This window comes from Aethalodelphis obliquidens, unplaced genomic scaffold (assembly GCF_003676395.1).
Source record: "Aethalodelphis obliquidens isolate GAN/ISIS:26980383/991018 unplaced genomic scaffold, ASM367639v1 scaffold34, whole genome shotgun sequence".
In the NCBI taxonomy this organism is placed as follows: domain Eukaryota; kingdom Metazoa; phylum Chordata; class Mammalia; order Artiodactyla; family Delphinidae; genus Aethalodelphis; species Aethalodelphis obliquidens.
In genome coordinates this window covers 2,248,325-2,275,766 of record NW_020837978.1, presented here as the reverse complement: position 1 = coordinate 2,275,766, position 27,442 = coordinate 2,248,325, and the positions used below count along the sequence as shown (strand labels likewise).

The window sequence follows — 27,442 nt, the reverse complement described above, 5'->3', positions numbered from 1 at the left end:
TTCCCACCATTTTTGAACCTCCAAAAACATGGCGTTTTCCTCAGGGTTTTCACGTTTGTCCGTGTTTGCGTGCCGCTGGGCATTTCGTCGGGCAGAGTGTTTGCGTCCGTGCCTGCGCGTCGTCCAAGGTGAACTGTGCTCGTGTTGAAGCAGGTGCAGCCACCACTGATGCACTTGTGTTGAGACAGCAGTTTAGGGACTGCAGGCCCCGCCATGTTCAGCAGAGAGTGCGTTTATCCTGCTGGCTGTTGAAGTTACTGAGCCGAAGGGGAAAGCGAGAGGCGGCTTTCTTGGGCCTGGGTGGGTGGTGTTCTGAACGGCACTTGAGCACAGTAGCCAGGAAGCTCGGTTCCTTTAGGTTTTGTAAACGCAGCCCCATGATTTGGAAAAAAAAAAAAAAGACCTTGTGAAAAATGATTTTACACCTGGCTTTTTCACAGTCTCGACTTGACCACAAGCACCGCGTGGTTGTGAGAACCGGGGCTGGTCCAGCAGTGACGCGGTCCCGTGCTCGGGGGCTGTGCTGAGTGCAGCAGGGCGGGGCGAAGCCCCTAGGCTCGGGCAGGAGACCTGGGTCTCCGTGCTGGGCTCTTCACCACTTTTCCACTCAGACCGGCTCCTGGAGTTACTTGGCCTCCTGGACCCTAATTTCCGAGGTGGAGATGCCGCTTAATGCGTAGGCTTTGCAGAGATGAAAGGAAACGACCCCCACGCAGCCTCCATCTCCGCAGGGCGAGACCCGTGCTTCACCCGAGCCCTTTGCTCGAGGACCCCCCCATCGGGGCTGGGAGGGTAACTGCTCTGACGCATCGCGCACATCGCCGCGGTTTCCCAGCCGTTAACTCAGCATGTTTAAAACAAGACGTCTGGAAGGTCTCAGGACAAAGTTACGATCAGCCCTGGCAAATGAGCCTTCATGGCACGTGGCAGCCACCCGAGCCGCGGCTGCGCGTGGGGACCCTGCCTTCTCACCTTAAAACGTCCGGGCAGCTGGTCTCAGCTAAGAGCAGCTCACACCAAGGTACATGTGATGATAGAGCTAATCCTTCTCCTTGGGGCTCATCCTATACTGCAGCCTGTTCATCGGTGGCAGATGTGCGGCCTGCACCCTCGTGCCCACCCATCGGTGCGTCTGTAGAAAGGCTGGAGCCTGCTTGGTCCGCGCCGCACCCCCGGTCACTCTCTCCCTTTCTCTCCTCCCCCGTCCCCTGAACAGCGGGCTCGGGGATTTGGTCCCCTTCCTCTGAAAGGCCGCCAGGCTGGATCAGGGTGTTTCTAACAAGAGCAGCATCAAGGAAGAGCCAACATGAGGTTTGATTTCAGTTGACATTTGAACTCCATTTAAAGGTTGGTTTTGATGCGTTCCCCTCTGTAACGTGGGGTGCAGGGCCTCCGGGTCTGCCCCGCCTTCTTCACTCACCTCCTGACCCCCTGCCCGGCCAAGAGGGAGAGTCCTAACTAAACAGAGCCCCAGGCCCTTTGATGTGCTCTCACAGCGCCTTAAGTTCAGCTGTATTTCATTTCTTACTCACGGCCTGTTTTCCACCCTTAGACTCTCGACAGCAGGGACAGCACTTTGCACTGTTATTTCCTGGGGTCTGGCACACAATAGTGACCAGTAAACAGCCATTAAATATGGAAGCCATGCCTGTGCCACCCTCTGAATATGCAGACGAGTCCCCGATGGGCCTGGACCAGGGCACTGGCCGCGGGTGGGGATGCACAGGGAGGAACCTGTTTGCGTGAGGACAGAACCTAAGCACTGGGAGCCTGGCTTGAGCATCATGGGAAGTGAAGCCCAGGGGAGGGAGCAGGCGACTGTGAGGGACACAGGAGGACTGTCACGCTTCCTTCTCTCATGTCTCCCCGCAAGGAATGGTCTGGGCCTCGGAGAAGCTTGTCCTGAGGCTCTAACCCGTAAGGCTGAGAATCCTCAAGCAGGAAGTGGCTGCCCGAGGGCTTCCTGCTCTTCAAGGGGGCGTCCTCTGTGTGTAAGTTAAACAGAACCCTGACTAGTCACAGCTTGGGTTTATCACTGTTAGAACAGGAACACAATTTTATCTCACTTTTTTTTTTTGGTAAGATATATATGAAATAAAACTTACCATTTTAACCATTTTTAAGTATATAGTTCACTAGCATTAAGTACATTCACGTTGTTGTGCAACCATCACCACCATCCGTTTCCAGAACTTTTTCATCGTCCCAAACTGAAACTCTCTCCCCGTTGAACACTAACTGCCCATCCCCCCTCCCTCTGCCCCAGCATCCTTCTACTTTCTGTCTCTGTGAATCCGACGGCTCCAGCGACCTCTTATAAGTGGAATCGGACAGTACTTGTCCTTTTGTGACGGGCTTAGTGCTTTGAGTGCAATGTCCTCAAGCTCATCCATGGTGTAGCCTGTGTCAGAATTTCCCTCCTCTTTGGGGCTGAATAATATTCCATTCTGTGTATACACCACATTTTGTGTATCCATTCATGTGTCTATGGACCCTTGGGTTGCTTCAACTTTTTGGCTATTGTGAATAATGCTGCTTTGCACATGGACATACAAATATCTGTTTGTGTCCCGGCTTTCACTTCTGTTGGGTACGTAGACTATGTCTTGAAGAGTCCGTAAGCACCACTGGACTTGGGCTGACTGAGCGTCCTCCTGCAGGAGAGGCAGCAGCGTCCAGTGCAGGTACATGTCCTTTCAAGGAGGGTGAATTGTACACAGTGATTGCTTTTTGCTGTCATTGAGCTTCTACATATCAGTTCCTAAGAGTATTGAATGTTTGTCTGTTACCAGTTAGCCTTTATAATCTCTCGCAAAGACAGAGAAACATAGTTATTGTTTTTATGTTCTCTGATCAAAGGTAGAAAACAAATTCCTCTGTGTACTTTGAATATCCTTTGACACATATGAATAGCATGTAGATGCAGGGGTAACCAAAGTGTCTTACCCCAGGCTCAGAATCCCAGAATTGTCATATTATAATTTGCATTGTGATCGTCTTTTAGGTCGTAGGGCAAACAAAATATGCATGGCAACATCTCTTATTCTGCAGTTCAAAATATGCCCTTCAAAGTCTGTGTGTGGGATGTCCAAGGCCTCCTGAGTTTGGGAAGTGCAGCCACAGAGCCCCCTGTGCAGGATCCATGGTGTGCAGTAACAGTAAAGGCTCTGAGAAGTCCTGCAAGGCAGACTCCATCTTCCCTCTGACTGTTACTGCAGACGAACACCTGTTGGTGCCCTTTCAAGCACCTTCAGAAAATGCCTCAGCTGCTGACTTAGAAGTGAATGTGTGTTAAAGATGCAGCCCCACAGGGGAGCACAGCCCAGCTGAAGGTTTCATTTATGGACCGTTCCCTCCTCTCTGCGTCCTGTGTGCCTTGGAGAGAGGGGAAGGAGTGGGGAGTGCCCAGTGGGTGGCCTTGATGGCCTGCGACAAGCTTTGTAAAATCCGCTCTCGAATCAGTGGTTGATGGAGGGTCACTTGGCAATCTGTGAAGCGTACCTTTCCAGAGCATGCCTTAGGCTGGGATGGAATTCAGCTGCCCTGGCTTAATTAGCAGGGCCACACCCACCAAGCCCCGAACGCGATGCAGTTAATACCGTTGCAGGAAAGAGCCTGGTTTCCAGAGGTTCACAGAAGGGGCTGCCGCACAAGTTCCTGCGTGCTGTACTTCCAAATGCATCCATAGCAGAAGACACCGTCCCAGGCCCATCCCCAGTATTAAAGCCCGTGGGGTTCTGACCGGGCTGGCGGGTGAGCAGGGTGAGAACATCCACGCAGCCGTGGGGGGCCTGTGAGGGAGGCCACCTGAGGCCCAGTCTGGCCACTCGCAACCGCTTCGGCCTGAGGGATCTCTGCCCCCTCCTTCCCCTTCCAGCTGAGTCTGTTCTCCGCTTCCCTTTCCCACCCAGCCCGGCCGATGTGGGTCCCTGGGGTCTGTCCTCAGGAGAACTGGCTCGCGGCAGTGGGTGGCGCCCCTCGAGGAGCTGATTCTGGCTTTGGCTTAAGGATACTTTGAGTTTTATTCGAGGAAAATCTTGGAGAACTGTCTGTCTTCTGTTAACTTGTCCCTCGGGATGTCGGAGGCCCCTGGAGTGGATGGCAGGGGTCCTTTCTCGGGCCTGTATCTGCATGTCCTTGTCCCGCTGAGCCCCGGGCAGCTGGAAACAAACTGCACTGTCACCTTTGGCTGTCACATTGCCAATTCTGCTCAATGTTTTGGGGAGATTAATAGTTGGTTCAAGGGAAAAAAACGTAAACACCCTTTTGGGTGTGATAGTGTCGCTAGCTTTTGAGAACCAACCTCCTTTTTCTCCTTTGGGTCAGAAACAGTATATTTAATGACTGTCTGTGGGACGTCTGGGACGTGGGGCTAATGTCCTGTCTGCAGCTGATGAGATCAAAGCGAAGGGCATCGCGTCCGAGCTCTGGGGAAGGACGTGAAAGGCGTGTAGACCCCCGTGTGGAAGGGTGCCGGCTTCCCGTCCAGTCCCTCCCCACTGCGGGCACAACTGTGCCCTGGGGCCATCTTCTGTGCTTGCCTCTCCCACTTTCTATTCTGTGCAGAGAGGATGTACAGCTGTGCAGAGAGGATGTACAGCTAGGAAATACCCCTTCATTTGGATCAGTTAGGGTCAGTCTCGGTGAACAACACAGACTCTATCAAAACTCTTTTTGAAAGTAGTTTTTATTAGGTCTCCTTCAGGTGTTACCCACAGACATAAGCCCCAAAGGAGCTGCTTAAGTGACAGAATTAATGAGTAATAATCACCGGGCACCTGCCTTGTATTAGTTTTGACTCATGACAAACCTATATTGCAAGTTTTATGACTCCTGTATCATAGATGTTGCAACTGAGGCCCCAAGGGATGAGGGAACGCACCCGGGTCACGTGACTAGAATGGAAACTCGGGTCCATCAGCTGAAAATCTGTGCTCTCACCTCGGTGCGGCTGTCGCCTTCCGGCCCAGCCCAGTCCAGCCCCCATGTTGGTCTCTGAATTCCAGGCCTCCTGCAGGCTCTTGTTTATCTGATGACGCTCTTCTGCGGAGACCCTGGTAAGCTATAGCCCAGCCCAATAACAACAAAGGAAAAGGCCAAATTGGTAAAAATTCCCCAACTAGTGTTCTGCTAGACCTTTTGTGAGTCCAGCAGCTGAGGGTTCTGTGTACCTTGTTTTAGCAGACTGGTGTCAGCTGTCTTTGTGGAAAAGGTGACCATTTAGATTCACGTGTGTGCTGGCTTCTAGCTTGAGTCAGACACAGCAAACAACATCCTTGTTTGAAGAGGCCGTTTTGCCTAATATTATTCACGTCCTTTCAAGATGGTGAGACCGATGTTGAAACAGGGAGAAAACTGGTTTAGCTTCTCAACTGCCCTGATTTATTATTAAAAAAAAAAAAAAAAGTGACTGTTGGACAAGAAGGCCAAGAGTTGGTCTCAGTTAGAACTTGAGATAATTTTTTAAAATTCTTTATGTTGTAAGGGCTTCGGACCAGAGTGAACGTGGTGCCGACAGACGACCGTGAGGTTGGGAGCTGGACCACACACCTCTGTCCTGCTCGGCAGTGATGGACTTGGGCGGTTTGCATCAGGGCCACCTGTGAGGAAGTGAGATCTTCCACAGCAGCCTGAGCTGGGGTCCAGCAGCCCTAGGGTTTTGTTTTTTTTTTTGCCGCGCTGCGCGGCATGCAGGATCCTAGGTCCCGGACCAGGGATCGAACCCGTGCCCTCTGCAGTGGAAACAAGGAGTGCTCTGGACCGCCAGGGAAGCCCCCAAGATTTTTTTATTTTGAGCAAGTTACGCCATTTCTCTAGGCTTCAGGCTTCTCATTTCTAAATTTAGGAGGTTGACCTTGACTTTTCCCAGTATTTCGGTACTAAAATTCTATGAAAAATAAGATACTGGGACATTATTTTTAAGAGATGCTTTTGAGTACATACCTGCTATTCACAGGGACTTCACCAGCTGTTTTTGTTTAGTCATTGTAACAGTGAAGTAACAGCAAAGGTTGTCCTGCTTCCACAGTAACGCTTTGCTTCCTCGTACCTGAGGTCTTCTGAATACCAGGCAAGACAAATGCTGCAACCGAGAACAATTTAGTATAAACCACAGAATTGTTTATATTTGCATGAACAAGGGCTGTTTCTTTGAGTTTCTTGGGGTGGGGAAAGAACATGAGTTTTAATCAGACATGGATTGATAATCTTCTGCTGAAAAACCATTTGACTTTGGACTAGTTGCTTCCCCTCTGCCTCAATTTCCTCATCTGTAAAGTGGACTCACTGGTCATAAGCCCGTGTTGTAGGGCTGTTTTGATCCCTGAATAAGATGCTTAGTCAAAGCAGCCAGCAGAGCACAAGACCACGGCAGGTGCTTAACAAATGTTGAGACGATACTTAATTTATGTAACCGATTCGTTCTATTAAGAGAGAATTATTCATTGTTTTAAATAAATGTCTCATACCCTGTATTCTGTGGGCTTTTATAATGAAACTAGAATTCTCTTCCCCTTGGGGAAAATTACTAATGGTGAAAAGTGTGGCAGAAACACTTAAAAACTATATTGCCTGTATAAATGTTGTATAATATGTAATTATGTATTAATTATTTAAATCCTGTTTGAAGAAATAATCACGGAGAGAAAGAGGGTTGAGAAGGCGCATGGCACAGGGAACACAAGCAAACACAGAGCACGTCCACTTCCGGAGTGGCAGCTCCACGTGCTGTCCTGCCCCATCCCAGCCATCAGCTTAGAGACTGAGGACGTGGTCCCTTTCTTCAGGGACTCACGGTCGACTGCCGGGGTCGGCAGACTTTCCCTGTGAAGGGCTGAATAGTAGACATTCTCCGCTTTGCAGGCCGTGTGTCCTGTGTTGTCACCCCTGTGCTCGGCACATGCACTTGTGCACTAGCAGAGACAGGCCCCCATCGAACTCGACGTGCAGAACAGGGGGCAGGGCCACATCGGGCCTGCGGGCTGTAGCTTGCCAACCCCTGGGCTGGTGAAAGGAAGATTTGTAAGCAGCAGGCAATTACGTTATGTTCTGATAAATAGTCTGGGTGTTTATCCTGAGTACAGGTTGTCATAGGAGTACAGAACAGGGGTACTAGGAAGAGGAGAGCTTCTCAATTGACTTGATTAAATATATGGAAACGTATTCTTTGTATCTTTCTAGTTTTCTACCCCTTGTAATTAATTGTGTGCTTCCCAAGCGACTGTATGCCCATCGAAAGGCATAACACCAGGAGTACAGAAAGGCTGCCATTCTCCAACCCGCAGGTGATCTACAATGTTAAATAATTTTGGTTGAAATGAGTTTTATCCATTGAGCCAGGAAAATCGGTGTGTGCATGGATATTGTAGGACAGGCAAAGGGCCCTGCGGCTTTTGGGGAGCTGGGGGTCCCCGGGCGTGGCTGGGCCCTGGCAGGGCAGAGAGGTGAGGGGTGACTCGGCCCAGAGGCACTTCTCAGGGCTGAGAGAAGTCAGGGTCACAGCTGCCAGGCAGTGGGGAGGGACAAGGCATTTGTCTCCGCAGGTAAAAGATAATTTTCCTTCTGCCTCTGAGTTCTTCTCGATTGATCACCTGGTCATCACATTCTTCTCGTTCCAAGGATTCCCTGACCCTGCTGTCCAAAGGCCTCCACACTTCGCTCCTTTCCAGAATTAGTGGGGCTCAGAATTAGTGGGGCTCGTTTCAATGTTACAGTCCAGTTTTGTTCCCGTGCAATACTAAAAGATCTCTTCTAGTAACACATGTAGCAACTGTTTAATTTCTTGCTAAGAATCTTTCAGTTACTTAATATCAATTACGTGTGAGAAGCCGGTGTGTTGAATTCACTTAAGGCATGGATAGTTCCCTGGGGTTGAATGTTCAGGGCGGTGGAGTTTTTTGTTTTTTGTATTTTTTCTCTCTTTCTGGTTTTGCAATAGTCCTCTTTAACGTATAGGGTTTACTATCGATTTCCCTTCTTAGAGGTAGTAAAATAGGCATTGCAGGATTTGGAAAGACTCTCCAGGGTTTTGGTTGATAGAAGGTCGTTGCTTATTTACTGTCTCTGCTGCCTGTGGTTCATAGAATCAGCATCCCCCAGTGCCATAGTGGGCATTATGGCCCACTCGTAAGGACGTTTGCTAACGTAAACCTCTGCTTAGAACTGTACAGTGTTCCTTGTTTCCTTTCAGAAAAAGGAAAGGAAAATTGAGTGCCTTGTGTTACCTCGCAGAGATGATCCTACATCCACTACTCAGGGCCTGTTTAGGTGGTTAATTTTCTGTTTCCTTTTTAAGTTAGCTTCTTAAATTTTTATTTATTTTTTAAATTGAAGTGTAGTTGATTTACAATGTTGTGTTAGTTTCAGGTGTACAGCAAAGTGATTCAGTTATACATAATATATATGTATATATCATTATATTCTATCATTCTTTTCCATGATAGTTTTTTACAAGGTATTGAATATAGTTCCCTGTGCTATAAGAAAGAGGTTTTATACTTCCAGCCCTTTAAAAACGGTCAAATTCAGTAAGAACCGGGAAAGCCCCCGAAGGCTACAGGTTGAAGCCGTTGTCACATCCATCTCTCTTCCTCCACACCAAGGCAGTACTACAGCCAAAGGACAGCAGGCATAAGAGTCGTCACTGGAAGAAAAACAGAACAAGACCGATCACTGAGTAAGGGTTAGGGTGAGTCTAAAATTACTACACTAGTCCAAAGCGGGGCTACGCGAGGTTGAAGAAGTTCACCAGCTTTGACAGTGTGGTCTTGGACCGGTTTCCTTTGCACGAGGAGAGAGCGGGTTTGCTGGTCTCCTCCATGGAGCACCCACAGGCTCACAGTAGGTTTTTGGTTCAACTATTTCCCTCAGCGTGCTGTGTTTGGGTTTTTGGCACCAAGTTGATTGGGGAAAAAGAAAGTGGAGGAGCCGTTTGAGCAGCAATTAATGAAAAACAGGGAAACAAAACTAAAAAAGACACCCAGAAACCTCCCAGTGTATCTGGCAAGGTCGTTCATTATGTCATTTAAGGAAGCTCGAGAGAGTGCCAGCCCTAATTGGCAGTTATGTTGGCTGCTGTGAATCTCCTAAAATTGGAGGATGAACTTAGAGGCAAAAAGCAGAGAATAATTTGCGGTTTTCAAAATATGCAGTATTTCTTGCATTTTGATAGCATCTTTAGGGAAAAAAATCCGAATACTACTAGATTAAAAAGAACAAAAGCAGGGCTTCCCTGGTGGTGCAGTGGTTAAGAATCCGCCTGCCAATGCAGGGGACACGCGTTCGAGCCCTGGTCCGGGAAGATCCCACATGCCGCGGAGCAACTAAGCCCGTGCGCCACAACTACTGAGCCTGCGCTCTAGAGCCTGCGAGCCACAACTACTGCGCCTGCGTGCCACAACTACTGAGCCTGTGCTCTAGAGCCTGCGAGCCACAACTACTGAGCCCACGTGCCACAACTACTGAGCCTGTGCTCCAGAGCCTGCGAGCCACAACTCCTGAAGCCCAGGCGCCTAGAGCCTGTGCTCTGTAACAAGAGAAGCCACCACAATGAAAAGCCCGTGCACCGCAATGAAGAGTAGCCCCCTCTCACCGCAACTAGAGAAAGCCCACGCACAGCAACGAAGACCCAATGCAGCCAAAAATAAACAAATAAAATAAATTCATTAAAAAAAAACTGAATAACACAGACCTGCATAGGCTGCCTCAGTGTTGAGCAGCTGATTGTAGCTAATGTGCTTCATGGGTCCAGCTTATGTGGCCAGCCTTCCAGGGTGTGTGTGTGTGTCGGGGGTGGGGGGGAGGTGTTCTTGCCACTTGTCTTGTCTCCAGTTAAGAAACACAGAGCAGGGCAAATCCTCGGTGTATCCAACAGTGGTTCGTGAGGGTCTGCTGAAATACCACTTTAGGGGGAAAAAAAGGTTGCAGAAGAATGCTGACCCTGCATTTCTCTAAATTCCTCCAGTTCAGTCAGGAACTTTGTTTTATTTAAGCTTTTGACGTTTTAAGCAGTGTTTTCCCCTTTGCAGTCTGAGCAGAAACTTTTCTGTTTACCTCTACTGACTCCTCAGGGTTAGAACAGACGTGCGTTGTGACTGGTAAGACCCTCGTGGTTTCTGATGGAGCAGCCTCGGATGGGCATCTCCAGCACAAAAGATGAAACTTGGGGGAATTTTTCACTTAGTTTCCTGAAAAATGTTTTTGGCTTTAGTCAATGAACATTAACATCATCAGTAATCTTCAGGCTCCGAAGATGTAGTTTGTTTCTAGTCATTTTGCAAACAAGCTTCCGCTAGGCCTGAGTGTTTAGATTGTGTTAAAATGCATATTCCTGAAAAGGTGAAAAGTTTTCTTTTTTTTTTTTTTAGTCATTTGGTCTCACCCTAACTACTATCACTTCCACCTACCACTGTGGGTGGGAGTTTATATTACTTTTACCTCTACGTTTTTTCTTTCATTATAAGGCTTATAGACTAACTGTAGGAAGTTTGGAAAAGTCAAGAAAAGTATAAAATCGAAAATAAAACTCAACTCTCCAGAGATAGTCACTTTAAATATTTTGGAATATCTTCTAATTTCCCCTGTGGACCCAAATATCTCCTCTATTCATGGTTTTTTATTCTGAGCCTTTCTCATACCGTTATGTCATGAGCATTTTTCTCAATCATTTGCTTTCAAAAGCAAACATTTTCATGCTGTATAGCCTTGCTGATGTCAGGCAGGTTCCCATGTCTTACAAGTTACAAACACTGAGCATCGTTGCACCAGGACATCTGTGGGCATCAGTCATAGTCTCCTTGGGAAAAACTTCCAAGAGAGGGAATTGCTGGGATAAAGAGTGTTCATGATTTCACGTCACGGGACGCATGTTGCCAGACGGCCTCGCAGAAGCGCAGGGCTTCGTTCACACGCCCAGCACAGGTTTGATCCTCTTGGCTTCTCCTGCATTGTTGGGAAACTTAAAAAAAAATTTTTTTTGAAAATAAAATATTGAGCGTTGATTTTAATTAGTGGAATTGAGCATTTCCCAGGTGTGTTTTTTAACCATTTGTTTCATATTTTGTTAATTTGCCTGGTGCTTTACCCATTTCTAGTAGGAGTATCACTCTATATTGTTATGGAAATACTAAGGATAGTAACCCTTCGGCTGTTGTAGGGGAGGAGAAAACCTTTTTCCTCTACCCTCCTAGGCTCTGTGGCTGGGGCCCTGGGAACTAGACTGAAGGCAGCTGAACAAGAGGGAACCAGGGTTCATTGCCAAGTGGAGCCGGGCACACAGGAGCGCTTGGTGACCAGTAACTCAAAGGGGTGGTCAGAACTTGGGCTCACATCTTAACAGAAGGACAGTCCGTTTGTACAGAAGTGAGGAGACAGAAGAAAAGGGGTTGAGGCTTTTAGGGGTGGCAAACTTGGGAAGGAAATATATGGGGGAACTAACGGAAGATGAGGGTTGTTTCAGTGAGGTTGTTTTTAATTTTTATCTTGTATTGGAGTACAGTTGATTTACAATGTTGTGTTAGTTTCAGGTGTACAGCAAAGTGATTCAGTTATACATATTTTTCAAATTCTTTTCCCAGTTAGGTTGTTACAGAATATTGAGTTCCCTGTGCTATATAGTAGGTCCTTGCTGATGACCTGTTTTATATATAGTAGTGTGTACATGTTAATCCCCAGCTCCTAATTTGTCAGTGAGGCTGTTTGCAGACGCATCTGGGTGCCAACTTTGTCTTCACGGCCATAGGACTTCCCCGGGGAGGGGGTTTATGGCCTTCATTTCTCAGAAGCCTCTGCTTTTAGGCAGATAGGGACGCTCTGAGAAGGCTTCTTTTTGAATCTGCTGATTCTCATTTGCTCCAGCTCAAAATCATCCTTAGGCCAAAGTGGCATGTTTTGGGGGTGACCCATTCTGATCCCCCTTCCAATATATTTTACAAATCTATCTCTTTATAATTTTGTTTAAGTGTGTTTTTTGCGGTACACGGGCCTCTCACTGCTGTGGCCTCTCCCGTTGCGGAGCACAGGCTCCGGACGTGCAGGCTCAGCGGCCATGGCTCACGGGCCCAGCCGCTCTGCGGCATGTGGGATCTTCCCGGACCGGGGCACGAACCTGTGTTCCCTGCATCGGCAGGCGGACTCTCAACCACTGCGCCACCAGGGAAGCCCTTGTTTATGGTATTTTTGATGCAGGGAGGTTTTAAATAATAAGTAAAATGAATAATAATTAAGGAGTAACAGATAAACTGTTATAAAATCTATCATCTTTTTCTTAAGTAGTTTTTTTCCTCTTAGTTTTTATCCTTAGCGAGTCTCTCCACTTCAAAATTGGATAAGTAATCTGTTTTCTTCAGTTTTCTTACGTTCTTATTTTGCATTTGACTTTATCATAGTATCTTCATTATTGCTGAAAATAAGATTATCTTCTTCATCTCCCATTTATTTTCCATCTTCTTTAGAAACTTCATTAGTTTCCTTGATGAATATTTCTCCCCTCTGGCAAGTCAAGCAATTAGATGATTCCCTTGAAAATAGTATAAATTTTATTTCTTTTAGCTTATCTTTAAAATATATAGGTAGGAAAGCAGTCTACCAGATTTTCTGTAACCACTGCCTTTTTTCTTGAAAAGCAGAACATGTGCAGCTAAGATTGAGATCACATTCTAGGGTCCGTTCCCTCACCGTGGAGCATCACGTGGCATCACAGTGGACCATCCCCGGTCCTGGAACGACGGCAAGGGAAGCAGGCGTCAGACTATGAAATGGGGCCATGACGTCTCCGCGTTTGCGATCTTGTTAAACCTGCTGACAAAGTGCTTGACTAGAGGGCTGTTCTCATTGTTGTGAAGAGAATGGATTTGAGGGATTAATGCATGGAGACCCCTGTGTTAGTTCAGTGGGGAGGCCCCCTGTCCTCTTGCCCTGCACACTCCTTCCCAGGGAGATCTGGTCATAAAATCAGTGCTTGCCGAATTGCAGAAGCAGCTGAGAGCTGAGCCTCCTGAAGGGTGTCTGGAGCAGCTCCCTAGAATGGCCTGTCCAGGGACTGGGTCACAGCTAGGAGGCGGGGGATTCAGGCGGTCACTGTCCAACCCAGGCTCTGGGATCACACCTCGGCCACCTGCAGACCAAGCCCTGCCTGATGTGACCACCAAATGGATGTCCCACCTACTCCTGCCTTAACGCTCTTCCTAATTCAAGTTACCCTGGAAATTAGATCTAGGCTGTGCGCTGGAAGTTAAGTGCAGATGACGGGCAGAACCTCAGTTACATGGGAGAGCTCAGCAGTAAGGGAGCCTGGAAGTGGTGTTTTCCAGCCCACACTGCAGGAACCCGCACCAAAGGGGTGACGAGCGAGCCTCATCGCGCGTCCCCATAAATCAGGTTGTCCGTAACAGAGGTGGAGTGGGGGGTGGGTGCCAGCTACGCTAGGAAGGAGCGCCCTCTGGCATTGGTGATTGATGGGTGTGAGAAGAGGGAGGTGACAGGTGATGATGTCAGAGACAGAACCTGTGCCACTGAGTCCTGGCTGTGCACAAGTTAGGTTTCTTAACGTCCCTTAGCCTTTGCTTAGTGAAATGACTGATTGCCGCGTCTTATCGATAAGAGGGACAGATTTCGAAAGCGAGGTGATCTCAGAGCTTCCTCATACTTCTGAAATTCTTCTGGAGGTTGTAGGACATCTGAGCATATTTTATTTTCATCAGAAGTGGGGCGATCGGACAAGGGATGCTGTCCCCATGGATTCCCAGCCCTACCTCACCTTGTTTACGGAGTGGACCTCAAGGGGCCTCCACGGTTTAGGGGTGTCCAGCAGACCCCGAGCAGGAGGGACTTTATCTTGGGGAGCCCGCTGGGGTCTGGAGTGGTTTTCTTGTTGACTCAGAGATGCTGTCTGCTCCAGTGCCTGATTGAGGGGTTAAGGCGCCAGGTGGCTGTCTTGTCCTGGGTCCTCCCCCCACCCCGCCCCCCAGGCTGAGGACAGCGGGGCCAGCGACACTGCTAACCAGGCTGCCTTTCCCTCCTGGCCGTGGGAGCGGTTCTGTCTCCCTCAGCTGTTTCAGTTTTCCACTCCCGCCTTGTTAATTGATAGCGATTGCACTGAACATCTGACTAGGTAGCAACTGAATTGGGTCATGGCTGCCCAAGGCCAGGGCGAGTTATTGTTCAGGGGCCTGAACCCACAGCAGTGTTGGCAATCCGCTCCCCGCCAGATGCTTTTATGAAAATCTCTTTTGTCTCCTGGGCGTCTAATACAAGCAGAATGTGCTGCTTGGCATCACTTAACCTCAAATAAGCTCATCAGTGAGCAGTCTGGGTGGAGACGGGAGTGACTGATTCTTGGCCACAGAGCCAGCAGCTGGTCCCCCTCCCCCCTCCCCCTTCCCCCTCCCCCTCCCCCTGGCAGCAACCTGGGGCCAGCTGTGTCTTTCTGCTGCCAAGCACGTGCCGGGCTGAGGTGCAGGAAGGTGTGATGTGATTGGGATTGTAACCATTATAGGTGTTGTAAGCATCTCCTCGCCCGGAGGAGCCAGATGGGCTGGTAGATGCAGCTCTTAGCCTTGGAAATCCATTACTTTGTGGGCAGAGTCCTGTGCTAGGCAGAGTGGAGAGAAGACAATTCAGAAACAGCCTCAGAATGTGATAAACCAGGCTGGGGAGACAGAACATACACACACGGGTACTTCCGTGAGTGCTGGTTTTCCAGGCTGGCCTCCACAAGCCCCCTTAGCTCACGCTCTAGTTTCTGACCCGGCATTTGCTGCACAAAGCACTGACCAGCCCTGCTGTGCATGTTTCACGCAGCCTTTGGCCTCACCCTGCTCTTGGGGGTTGACTGTTCGAGCTCTGGCCCAGGCCTGGGAAGCTCATTCACTGTATTCAAAACAGCAGGGAAATGACAGGCCAGGGCGGCATCGTTGTCACCTGGGCGGCTTGTCAAACTGCTTGCTGTGCTTCCTCCAGAACTTCCCGTTCGGGGTCTGGCGTGGGCCCGAGAATGTGCCTTTCTGACGCCTTCCCAGGTGATGCTGATGCTGCCGGTCCCTGGGCAGACGTAGGGGGATGTCATCCCTGTGAAGAACACCTGTATCTGAATTGTTAATGATGAGATGACGTGCAGCTAGCAGTGACGGCCCTGGATGCGTCCCAGGGAGTCCAGGGAATGACGTGGCGGGCGGCCGCCTTCCTGCTCTGTCCAGGCTGGCTGGCCCCTCCCTCCTCAGTGGCTGGTGCAGAAGCTCGGCTTGTCCCAAAGCCCGTTGAAGCCGAGACCCCTTTTGTTTGCCCCTTGGGCCCAGACGTCAGTTGCTTGTGGGTTGAGGGCCGTGTTTCCACTTGGACACACGTCACTTCGAGGGAACAGACGTGCATTTCTCTCTCACTTCTGCAAAAGGAGGAAGGAAAAATTGGAGGGTTATTTTTGTTTTTCTAAATAATAAAGCTTAATTGTAAAGATAGTCTAAATGTTGTATTCACCAATTGATTGGCTTTCTCTCCAAGTGGAGAGAAAGTGGCTTTAGGATGTAATATGGGAAAACACAAGGGACATTGATGAGGAAAAAAAGTAAGAATGCTTAGTTAAAATTGATATTTCAGTATTCACTGCTAACCCTTTTTATTTTTAAGGCGACTTATAAAGTTTGGGGAGTTTTTTGGGATGGAAACACAGAGGTTGCTTTCAGTTTCCTCGTGTTACTGTGATACCCCATGCAAAAAGCTGGCAGGGGCTTTCCACCTGCAGGGCCGCGTGACAGCTGTGCCAGGGATGGGGGACTCCCGGCCTGTGCTGGCAGGATGGAGGAAAGACTCATCCGCAGATGTCATGGGGGGGTGTGAGACCCTACAGACTTTTATCCTCTGTCCCAGGCTAAAACATTACACCGCCTTCTGTGGGCAGATTTATATTTCTCATTGTTGGATTTTCAAAAACATTGAAGAGACTCTTAGTGGTATGTGTGACACAGCCTGTAAAGGGTGTCATGACCCTGAGCGCAGTTATGTGTTGCCCTTATGATTGACAAGTGGCCTCTGTGTGTGTTTCTCTCTGATCTGTTTTCTATTTGCCCCTCTCTAGTGGGATCTTGTGTGTGATAATGCCTGGAAGGTCCATGTCGCTAAGTTCTCCTTACTGGTTGGATTAATCTTTGGCTACCTGATAACTGGATGCATTGCTGACTGGTAAGTACCCACATGCCCGCCACACAAACCTGGGAGCCGCAGCGAGCCTCTGCTGCCTAGCGGGGCACGGTCGGTGTGAGCTCACCGTGACCGAGGCTCTCCTCTGCCCTGGTGCTGGTGGCAGAGCAGAAGGCTGTAGCTGCCACCTGCAGCATTCAGAATGAAAGGAATTGGCCGGTGCACAGAGCAGACCCTTTTGAAGTGAGAATCTAAATTCATTGCAGTTCCCCGGCTGCTAGAATCTAGCAAAACCGGCTCGCAGCCTGCAAGCCCATGTCCTCCTGACCGTCAGAGTGCGGTTAGGAAGAGCCTGGGGACGTGGCTTCGAGGCTTTATGGGCCGGGCCCTGAGCGGGTGGATATACGAGAGGCGTCAAAAGATGGGGAGAGGACACGGCGGACTCTCTTCACCCCCGAGAACTGGACGGTGGGGCTGTGCCCATGAGCTCCCTGAATGCCACACAGATCTTAGAGAGGGACAGTCCTTGTAGGTGGCTTGGCCAGTAGATGCCCGTGTGGGTCCACAGGGAGCTAGACCTTGAAGAGTGGGCAGCATGTGCGTAATGGCTGGGCAGTGCAGGCAGAGAGGCGGTGACCAGAGGCGAGAAGGAATACGCTTTACGTGGGTGGGTTAGGGGCCAGGTGTGTGGTTCAGGGTGAAGTGACAGGTTGTTCGGAGGGCGATGGGGGTAGTCATGGTAATAATAACAGCGACAGTGGTAGCACCCCTCGCTTACTGGCTGCCTGCCGTGGCCGGGCACCGTGCTGAGTGTCTCCGTGGATTAGAATATCCCGTCCTCACGGCACCCCGTTGGGAAGGTACTCTTATTACCCCTGCCTCATGGTGGAGAAGTGGAAGCACGGACGTTTAAGTAAAATCCCCAGGTTCACTCAGCTTTTAGGTCGGAGAGCCAGGATTTGAGACCAAGCTGGTGGTGGCCCCAGAGCCTGGCTCCACGGGTGTAGACAGCTGGCTGGTGGTACTCCAGAGAGCGCCTGCGGGGACAGAGCGGCGGGGGAGCCCAGGGAGGCCCCTTTCAGGTCTAGAACTTTCTTCCCCAAGGCTAGCGCCTATTTTGGGAGTTCCTTGCATTAATGTGAAGTGTGATTTCCTGAGTGTTCAGAATTTGCTTAATCATCGTTTGGAAGTGCTTTTTAAGGACATACTCCCTGGAGACGGCAACAGAGACGCTGTCAGTGATCTCTGGAAACCCACAGCCCGCCCTCGCATGGGGTTTGGTGGTGGCTTTTCTTGGGGAGTGGAGGCGGGGAAAGGGCGAGGGTTTGGGGTTTTGTTTTTTTTTTTAAACCAAATCCTTGAGCTTAAACGTCTTCAGAGTGAGCTATTCTGACCTAAAAGATACTCTAATCCCAATGATTTAACCACAAAGACTTTTGTTTCCTAGAAACCTGCATTGAAATAGGTGGGGAAGGCTATGGTGATATAACCACGTCACTTCTTCCTAAAAACACGGACTTGACGGAGGTTTTAGTGTCCCGATTCCTGAGAGATTTAATAGGGGAAGTAAATACGGACCTCGAGCAACAGATCTGTGACGGTTTAAATTGCTTAGACGGGGTTTTGTGGTTTCTTCCTTCTGGCCCATCCACGCCGTTTGGCCTCCCTGACCGCATGCCAGGCCTGGGGACAGAAGACAGGAGAGTCTGGGGTCTCCCTTGGCGAGCAGCCAGAGTCTGGTGCCGTGGCCGCTTGGCCAGGGTCGCCGTGGTGGGCGAGGGGCACTGGGGGGTCAGGGCGGGCAGCTTGTGCTGGGGCTCCCTGCACGTGTGAGTGGGCCTCAGTTCCAGTGTGAAAGTTTGGTGTTTTCCACCCTTGCCTGATTTACTTTTGGCATTTTACTCCCTGCTAGAGCCTTACTTCAAAGGAGATAAACACACGTAGAGGGGAGGCCGGATTTCACAGCCCCTGGCACCGTTTCACGGCTGTGTAGGGAAGTTGATCCAGTCCTAGGTTAAGCTAAGACCGCAGTCAGCGTCTAAGAAAACTTTAAAAAGTGACTGTTTTCCACACACGTTCTATCTGGGACCGGACAGTATGTACGGTCACGCGTTAGTTCACATGGAAGAGGGGGACCGGCCTGGTCAGTGGCTCTCGCCCGATGACCTCGTTCCCCCCGCTCCCTGGGTCTTTGGCTGGACATCCTGCGTGTCTCGCCCAGCCGGTCCCGGGAGGCTGCCTTTATGGGCTGCACTGCAGGCCCCCTTGTCCTCTGGCTCCCGGCTGAGCCTGGCCAGCGGGGCAGAGGCCGGGGGTGGGGGGGCGCGGGGAGCACAGGCTGGAGATGTGAGGGAGGGGACAGCGAGGTGGCAGCATTTCCCTCCCCTGCTTGGTCTCTGTAGAGTTGCCATCGTTCGGGGCCCCCCTGCCTGCGCCCCGTCTCTGAGCTCTGGACTGTCCTTGCTCCCCACTCCCTGCTGTCGGCAGCCCCAGCCTTCTCTCCCAGCTTGCCCCCCGCTTTGTAAATAATCCCTCCGTTAAAGTCTCCTCCGAGTCCTCCGTTTGAGCGGGACACCTGTGTCCTGTGGAGACCCTGTTGTGTTTCTCTGGGGACTGTCATGGTTACCAGGCACTTGGTGGCTTGACTGACCTGACTCGCGGTCCTGTAGTTCGCGCCAGGCTGAGCCCGGGGTGCCCGCGGGGCTGCAGGACCCCCTGGGGGTGCTAGGAGAGAATTCACTGCCTTGCTTTCTCCACCTTCTCGCGTTCCTTGGCTCCTGGCCCACTTCTAGTTTCCGAGCCCGAGATGGCTGGTCAGGTCCTTCTCACAAGGTCATCTCTCTGGTTCCCTGCAGCCGGGACAGGCTCTCCGGGTCCTTAGATTGGACCCACCTGGACAGTCACCTCACCTCAGGCCCTTCACCTTCGTCACGTCTGTACAGCCCCTTTTGCCTTGAGAGGTGACACAGTCACAGGGTCTGAGGATTAGGACCGGGGCCCCCCCGAGGCCGTTATTCTGCGCATCGCAGATTTGGGGGTGGGATTTTACCAGTCAGCCGGTGGGGGAGGGCCCCAGCTCTGGGGCAGCCGGTGCGCACGTGAACTCCAGGGCTTTCTAAATCACTTGCACGTGTCTATACCCGACGGCCCTTCCTGAAGAAAGCACAAGCCTCATTTGACGGAGCCTCGTCTTCCTCAAGATTCCATCCTTCCTCAGGGAGCCAGGGATTCAGGGATTCGGGGCTGCGGGGTTCTGACCCTGAGGACCATGTTGGCCCCACAGTTCCTAACACTGATTTTCACTTAATGATTTTAACAACCATTTGGGAGGGAAAGATTTAGAATCATTTCTACAAGTTAAAAAAAAAAATCCAGGATCTTTCCTAAAGTGTCAGGACAGGGCAGACCATATCTGGTGGGCGACAGGGACGCAGGATGCGGGAAGGGGACCCACGAGCTGCTGGGTGCCCTGTCCGTCATCCCTGTTAGCGATCCCAACACACTGTGATGCAGGACGATTATCCCCGTGTTACAGAGAAGGGAAGTCGAGGTAAACAAAAATGGGTAAGTTAGACTTTGTTTTCCTTCATTTTAGGAGACCAACTAAGCCATGCTTAAATTTATTTCTGTAAACGGGTTGAGTTTGGACCAAACTACCTATAGAGTCTTTGCTGATGAGGACTTAGTGGCCCCAGCACAAGTCAGGGGAGGTAATGGTTAAAAGCTCGATAAGAAGGTTGACTTACGTTGCGTTGAGCTCACGGCCTTGCCGTCCTTTCTCTAAACCAAAGCGACTGACGGGGCTGCTCAGAAGCCTAAGGAATTCTGAATGAAACTGTGTCCTGTAGTTCCCGCCCCCAGAGTTTCTAGAAATTACATCCATCCCCTGCACAGGGCAAGACCGTGCACTCCTGAGTGTTGCTTTTTTAAAAAGCAGCTTTATTGAGAGATAATTTACATACCATAAAGCTCCCCCATTTTAAGTACCCAATTCAGTGAGTTTTAGTATATTCACAGGGTTATGCAGTCACACCACACGCCGAGTCTACACCATTGCCATCTCCTGCCCATTTGTAGTCACCGCCATTCTCACCCCAGCCCTAGACAACCACGAATCTACTCTCCATTCTCTCCATTTGCCCTTTCTGGGCACTCTGCTCTTAGGAAGGTGCCTCGTCCTAAGTCCAGGTGTTTGGGGTACCAGGCGTGGACTTTGTTCCCTTGGCAGATGGAGTCCAGTTGCTCTGTGAGCCTTCCTTCCAGTTCACTCTGGCTGTGTCACATTCATCTGTGTGGTGGAGGGTTCTGCTCTACTTGGGACACATGGCAGGTTGGGAGGGATGGAGAACAAGGGCCTCCCCATCCCAGTGGGCCACCGCTACCCAGCCCCCCCACCCTGGGCCACGCCTAGAAGCACATCGCCCCCTAGTGGTCACCGAGCTCTCACCGGCTGGCGCTGTGGCCCACCAGCCCAGGGTGCGCGCTGCCGTTTCCCGAGGTGCAGAGGATGGGCCCCTGGGGGCTTCACTTTCAGATCCACACCCGTTGTGTACAGGTCAGACTACCTTAGTTTAGCCTGTGGTCCCTTAAATTTCCTTCTCATCATACAGTTGAAACCAGTCGGCAGCCGGCTGGGCCCTGGGCTCCACCAGGCCACGGGTCAGGTCGGGCCAGACTAGTTAACAGCCCAGAGAAACGGCTTGAAGTCGCTTGCCTGGGGTCTGTGTTGACCCTGGAGCCACTTCCAAAGGTCAGCAGCTTCTCAAGTCATTGAATGTTGGGCGTGTCAAGGTTGGCGTTTGGGGAAGGTATCACTGATTGTGTTGGATTATCCCCCACATACTCGGGAACAGACTCGCCAACAGGACTTGGTTCCCGTCTCTCTGGTCTGTTGTGCGGTACTGTTGACCTGTGTTCCCTAATCTACAAGTCCAGCGGGTGCGTGCATATACCCCGGGGGCCTTCTACCCCTGGGCCTCCCCAGGTGGGTCCAGGAGGGATACAGACTCAGTGCGGTGCTCACCCGGCACCCAGCGAGCACGGCGGTCCCAGGGATGCCGTGGCGTCCAGCCGGCGGCCCCACCCGGCGGTGGCGGCTAACCGTGTCCCTGTCCGCGTGCAGGTCCGGCCGGCGGCCCGTGCTGCTCTTCTCCGTCATCTTCATCCTCGTCTTTGGACTGACCGTGGCGCTGTCTGTGAATGTGACCATGTTCAGCACGCTCAGGTTCTTTGAAGGATTCTGCCTGGCCGGAGTGATTCTCACCCTGTACGCGCTACGTAAGTAGGAGCCTTCACGGCGGGTCTTGAAGAAACGAGGGGACGTGTGGCCGCTGCGTGCGAGGTTCGGGAAGGGTGTCTGCGCGCTGCGATTCGGGGAGGCGGGGGGCGGGCTGTGGAGGCAGCAGCTTCTGGAGGTGCAGACCACAGGCCTCATCTGCTGTGAAAGCACTCGTTCCCACGTTGTGTCTCTAACCCTCCCTTCAGCCCGAGCTCAAGCTCAGGGCCCGTCGGAGGGCGTGGGGGGCTGCATCGTGGCCCGGGGAAGTGGGGATCGGCCCGCAGTGGGCGTGGACGGGCTTCTGCTTTCCCCCGGGATGTTCTGTGCTCGCGTTCCGTGCACTGCCAATCCTGGACGTATCCGGGCATCCCTGCACTCGGTTCCGGAAGAGCATAGCAAGTGCTTGCTCCAGTGTGCTCCGACGGGCTCCTCAAGAGTTTCCCTTGTCTTTTTTTCTTTAAGACTGTGCCAGGTCCAGGCTTCCCACCTCCCCACGTGGCTTAAGTGGTCTGGGCTTGAACCCTAAGCGCTGGTGCTGGGAGAGCAAACGGCAGTCTCTTTAGGGTGAAGAAAATTTCCATCGTGTCTGTGACCCTTTTAACTCTCCTGTCAAGGATGGTTGTCTCCCTTCTTTGTAGTTGGTGGTTTCTAGCACAGGGCCACAACCCCACAAGGAGAAGGAAGGCTTTAGGCATTTACTTATTTTCTAGTTTTATACTTTTTAATCATTGTGGAAAGAACTGTTAGGACTAATGTAAGATGATTTATGACATGTTTTCTTTTTCTTTCCCTTTGACAACATAGGCAGGATAGACTAGGTAGCAGTTTCCAGTGGGGTCAGTAAGGGTAGCTCTGATTATCTTAAGTACGGCTCTCTTACTTTAGTCTGTGATCCCTTTAAATAACACTTTTAGATGGCCTGGATTTCGTTCCCTTATTGTAGAGAACAGAACTATAGTCGATTATAACGTAGCTTTATAACCACAGAGAATAAAAGGGCTACAGAGGTGTTCTCCTAAAGTCACTGTGGACAGTTTTGTTATCTCCTTCCAACACTGAATTGAATTGTGGTTTCTTAGAAGTCACCATTTCCAGGTTATTTGCATTTATTTTGGAACCCTTGCTCTTGGGGGTTCTTAAGGAATGTGCGTGTTCCAGGGCAGTGGGTCGAGGGGATGGCTATTTGGAGGGTTTGTTTCTTTGAACAAACGTTATGGGCGTGGGGGTGGGGGGGGTGGGCTTGAGCGCTTCCATTCAAGGTGCCTGGGCCGTGCTCCATCCCTGCCCACCCGTCCGTCTGTGCAGAGGAGCGGCTCTCGCGCTCGTTCTGGAGGAGGCTGCGGGCCCTGCTCTCAGGCCCTCTGGTCCCATGTTTGTTCAGGCGCGTGGGCATCTGCTCTCCAGGCCGCCATCCCCACGGGGCTCTGGTTCCCACAGGAGGACATCCGTCCTTTGCTTCGTCGAGGACGCTGTTCCCGGGGACGGCTCTGCACACTGGCAGAACGGAGCAGCCACGCTTCAGGAACTTAGCAGAGGAATAACCTCCGTCTCACCACCCCGGTACTTAGCCATGTTCGGTGGAGAGAACGTGTACGGAAAAGAGCCTTAAAGCAAAGCTGACATGTCGGCTTTATCTTGCGTGCTAACTGCTGACAGAGACCTCAGAGGACCCGGGAGGACCCTTGGGGCCCAGCGGGAGAGGAGCCTGACCTGCTGGCCCTGCCGGCCTGTGATAAGGAAGGAGAGCAGGGGGTGGCCGGCACTGGCCATCTCTGCAGACTCCCCTGAACTCAGCCAGACCTGGAGAGAATTTCCCTCAAATGGCATCATTTCAGCCTCATGTAGAATCGCCCTTGTCCCTGTGAAATCTGTTGCTGTACGTACTGTGAAAAATGAAGCTACGGCTGTTTTTTCGTGAGATTACACAGTGAGCTCTTTAGAGTAGAAAGTTCTCTTACGTACTTCAGGACCATACGAAGAGTGTGCTTATCCCGGGAGACGGCTTTGCTGTTATCTTACCGGCACAGATCGTGTAACCCAGGCATCTGCAAACTTTTTTCTGTAAAGGGACAGGTAGTAAATATTTTATTCTGTTGCAGCTACTCAGATCTGCCATCGTATCCTGAGAGCAGCCATAAATAATATGTAAATGATTAGGTGTGGCCGTGTTCCAGTAGGACTTGGTTTACAGAGGCAGATGGTGGCCAGATTTGACCAGTGGGCCGTCATATTTTAGCCACTGATAAGTGATGCTCTCTTTCCAGTGACGCTGGGAAGCTTGGAAAGCTTAGAATCTGATCTAGCATGTGTGTGGGCTTGACAAGCTGAGCTTTAAATGCTGGCCCCTCTCCTAGTTTTACTTGAAATTTTCTGCTTTCGTTTCTCCTTTGTCCCATTTTCCTATCTCCATAATTTAAGTAGTATTATATGGATTTCTGCGCACAGTCTTAGGTTTTCTCGGAAATGAAGCAAGGCGTAAATAAATAGCTATGTTTTCTTAGATTGGGATTATGAGTCAAACGTCATGACAGATACCGTTGCATTGAAAATTTCCAGATATCCACCAGTGGCCCGTTGTCCGAGTTAATACAATATCTGATATAGCAAAATTAAAATAAAACGATATAAATGATTACTTGGAGTTCATTGAGATAATATTTAAACAGCATGAATCAGAAAAGCTAAGTTTGGGAAGGGAGACTCAAAAAAGGAAATAAAGTTGTAACGGGCAGACAGCGTTGGGGTGGGTGTGCTGCGTGCCGGGCTGGGGCAGCCCCTCTCTCTGGCAGTCTTGGGAGAAGACGGGCTGGTGACGAGAATTTAAGAGACCAGCTCTCAGTCTGTTGGGCAGGTGACTCTGAATGTCCTGATCAGTGTGCTTGCTAGCGTTCCATACACAAGTAGTACCTATGCTTAGTGAATGCTTGGGAATTCGTTTTGCTTAAAGGAAATTCTTCATAACCCTGGTCACAGGGTCGAAGTATTTCTTGACTCTAGAGAAGAGTTTTTACATGGGGGAAGTTGATTATTTGGAAGATACATTTTTTACGGTCCTGACGTTTTCTCCCCCTTCCACTGGCAGGTTTTTAGCTTACTTAATGCGTCTGCTGGAAAGGTCTGCATTTTCTCAGAAGAGACCTGGATATCGTTCTTTTTTCAGCCTTGCAGGTTCTTGGCATCGTAAGAAGGGAGAGTCATGATTTTTGCCGATTTCGCTTCTTGCGGAGCTTGCCGCGAAGGTGGACTCTTCATTTTGAGACATGCTGCTGACGTGTGAACGTTTTTGTGCTGTTCCGTGCAAGGCTGCTTAAGGTTTTTCCTGGTTTGGAATTTGTCTAAGGTGCATTCCAGTGAAAGACTCTCTCCTTCAAACTTTAGTTTCCGTTGGCTCACCAAAGGGAGATGCGGTTGTGTCATTAGGACTAGGACATAAACCAGAGACTGTGGGCGTCTACCCAGGAGTCTGTACCTGTCAGCGTGTTGGCAGGAACCAGAGACAGCGAGCTATGCTGAGTGGTTAGTGGCAGCTACAGACGAGCTTCCTGCCGCCTCTGAGGCCTCACAAGGCACTGAAATAATTAAACACACTCGGGCCACCCTGGTGGCTTCATTGTAGCCCTTGAGCTCTGGACCCGGAAAAAAAAAAAGAAAAGGTAGAAAGTCTTGCCTTAGCTGGGCCAGCAGCAGGGAACCACAGACAAAGAAAGAAGCGAGCATCACGTTTCCTGATTCGTTTATGAAAAAGGCTTGTCAGAGACTAAAGAAATAGACGCTTTTCAGCACGGGCAGATGTGATTTGTTGTGGTGTGAATTCTTTTTCCAACAAGGATTGGTAACCTCACAGACAGGGTGATGCAGCTTTTGTAAAGATGTGTCCTTGTTTAAAAGGAGCCCCGAGAGGTTATAGCTTTTTGAGTTGACTTGATATCAGATGTAATAAGTCCTGGGGGAGAGGAATGTGTTTAGCATACTTTTTCGAGTTTCTCTCCTCATTTGATCTCTGTCTTCCCCTCCCCACTGTTAGCAACCTCCCCCGACCCTGAGCGCAAGGAATGAGCCCGGCTTTTTGCCAGCAGAGACCAAACCATACTGACGGTGGGTGAATGAACGTTACTTTTTTGTTTTTGTTTTTCGGCCTAGCAACAGTTAGGCCGAAAAACAAAACAGTTGTTTTGTTTTGTTTGAACAATTTCCTTGAAAAATTAAAAGCTTCATGTTCTTATTATAATAACCCTCCTCAAACCCATACAGCATACATAATTGGATGAATTTTACACATAAGGAGTGACCAGAAATTTCACAGGTGACTGAGTTACTGATTACTTTGCAAAATGAGGAGCCACATCTTAACTGGTAAATAATCTCTGAAGGACCTTGAGTTTGCTCTGCGTGGGGCGATGTTCTGTTTCTCACTAGCTCGTGAGATAGATGATGGATCTGGACTCAGGCTGAGTAATTTCCGTCGTGCTGGGTGACTTTCTTCCTCGCGGTTGCCTGTATTTCTATAATTTGATGTTCTTCTGAACTAATATTCCTGGGGGCGTATTTCAGTCGACAGGGTTTTTGAGCATCAGAGCTGTGCTGTACGTTAAGAAGACAGTCCACTGAACCGTGGCACCAGGGACTGAGTCATTGAGCTGTGTGGTCAAGTATAAGTGACCCCAGCTGGCTGACGAGCAAATATTGGCACTGCGTTTGGGGGAAGGGACAGTTTCAGTGTAAGTGGCCCCAGCTGGCTGATAGCGAATATTGCCACTGTGTTGGGGTGAAGGGACAGTTTCCGTATAGGTGACCCCAGCTGGCTGGTGAGCAAATATTTATTTGCACTGCGTTGGGGGGAAGGGACAGTTTCAGTGTAAGTGACCCCAGCTGGCTGATGAGCAGATATTGGCACTGCGTTGCGGTGAAGGGACAGTTTCTTGTGAACGTGTGCTTGGCCATCGTCAGCGGTCACCTCTTTCTTCCCCCACCTGCCCCATCTTCAGATGCCTGGGCCTTCCCTGCGGCCACCCTGGGAGCCACAGCCCCATTCTGGTGGGACCAGCTCTACCTACAGGGCTTTGTCCACCAAGGAAGTGAGTCAGAGTTTACCCAAAGCCTTTGGCAAACATTTATTTTTAAACTTCAGAAGAGTTTTGGTTTGATCCGCTTTCAAAACCGCATGGTTGGGAAATCAGAACGGACTTAGGTTTCCCCATCTGTCTTTTTCTTCATGGGAAACACTTTACTAACCCACAGACAGACTGTGACAGGGAAGGGAGCAGATGTATAAGAGAAAGGTAACAAGACCTTTGTCCCCTCACCTGCCTTCCCCGTCACACCTCGCAGGAACCCCAGCGCTCTCGGGATGCCGTGAGAGAGCAGGGGGTCCCGGCAGCTTAGTCCTGTCCTCCCGAGGGGTTGAGGTGGCAGCGGCTGGGGCCCTGCGGCCGGTCTGAGACTGGAGAGGCGGGTTGTCCAGAAGGGAACCAGGAAACGCCACCGAGGACTAGTATTTCTAGAAGCAGTGCCAGTTCTTCAAATAAAAACGATGAAACCTCTCCCCCTTCTAACATATTAGCCGCAACCTGGATTTATGTGGAGGCTTTTCTCTGAAGAAAGTGCAAACGTCTGTGTGGCTCTAGGGCATGTGAGGATATATTGTGTCACCTGCACGTCAGAGGTGGAAATATGAGGGCAGAGGAAGGGTACACGGCTTGTGGCCTCACGGAGGCCCGGACGCCCAGTCTTCTGCTGGAAGTTGGGACAGAGGTGCGTGTAAGTGGGCGTCAAGCGCATATTCCTTTGGGTGTTTTGAATTTGGTGAAGAGAGTCCTGTCTCAAAATCAGTGGAAAAAGTAGAAACTATTTAGATATCTGGCGTTCTAAGATTAGAGTATTTGGATGCCTTTTCCCCTGCAGTGGAGGATGTTATTAAAGCTATGTCTATCCCTGAGGCCTGGGTGTTTCCCAGACTGGGATTCTAGTGGTGCGTGAGGGCTTCGTTTGAAACCAGCTGCTCACACACTAAAAGGGGAAGGAGAGAGATGTGGAAGT

The 27,442-nt window shown here is 50.3% G+C and overlaps 1 protein-coding gene across 2 annotated transcripts in view; it reads left to right on the top strand.

Moving 5' to 3' along the window:
• The window catches only part of SLC22A23 (solute carrier family 22 member 23), a 144,044-nt gene that overhangs the window by 19,769 nt on the left and 96,833 nt on the right, over positions 1-27,442 (top strand). For both annotated transcript variants that reach the window (XM_027128248.1, XM_027128250.1), the window contains exons 3-4: positions 16,067-16,170; positions 21,251-21,405. In XM_027128248.1, the coding sequence (XP_026984049.1) occupies positions 16,067-16,170; positions 21,251-21,405 (259 nt within the window). The remainder of the gene's footprint in view (positions 1-16,066; positions 16,171-21,250; positions 21,406-27,442) is intronic.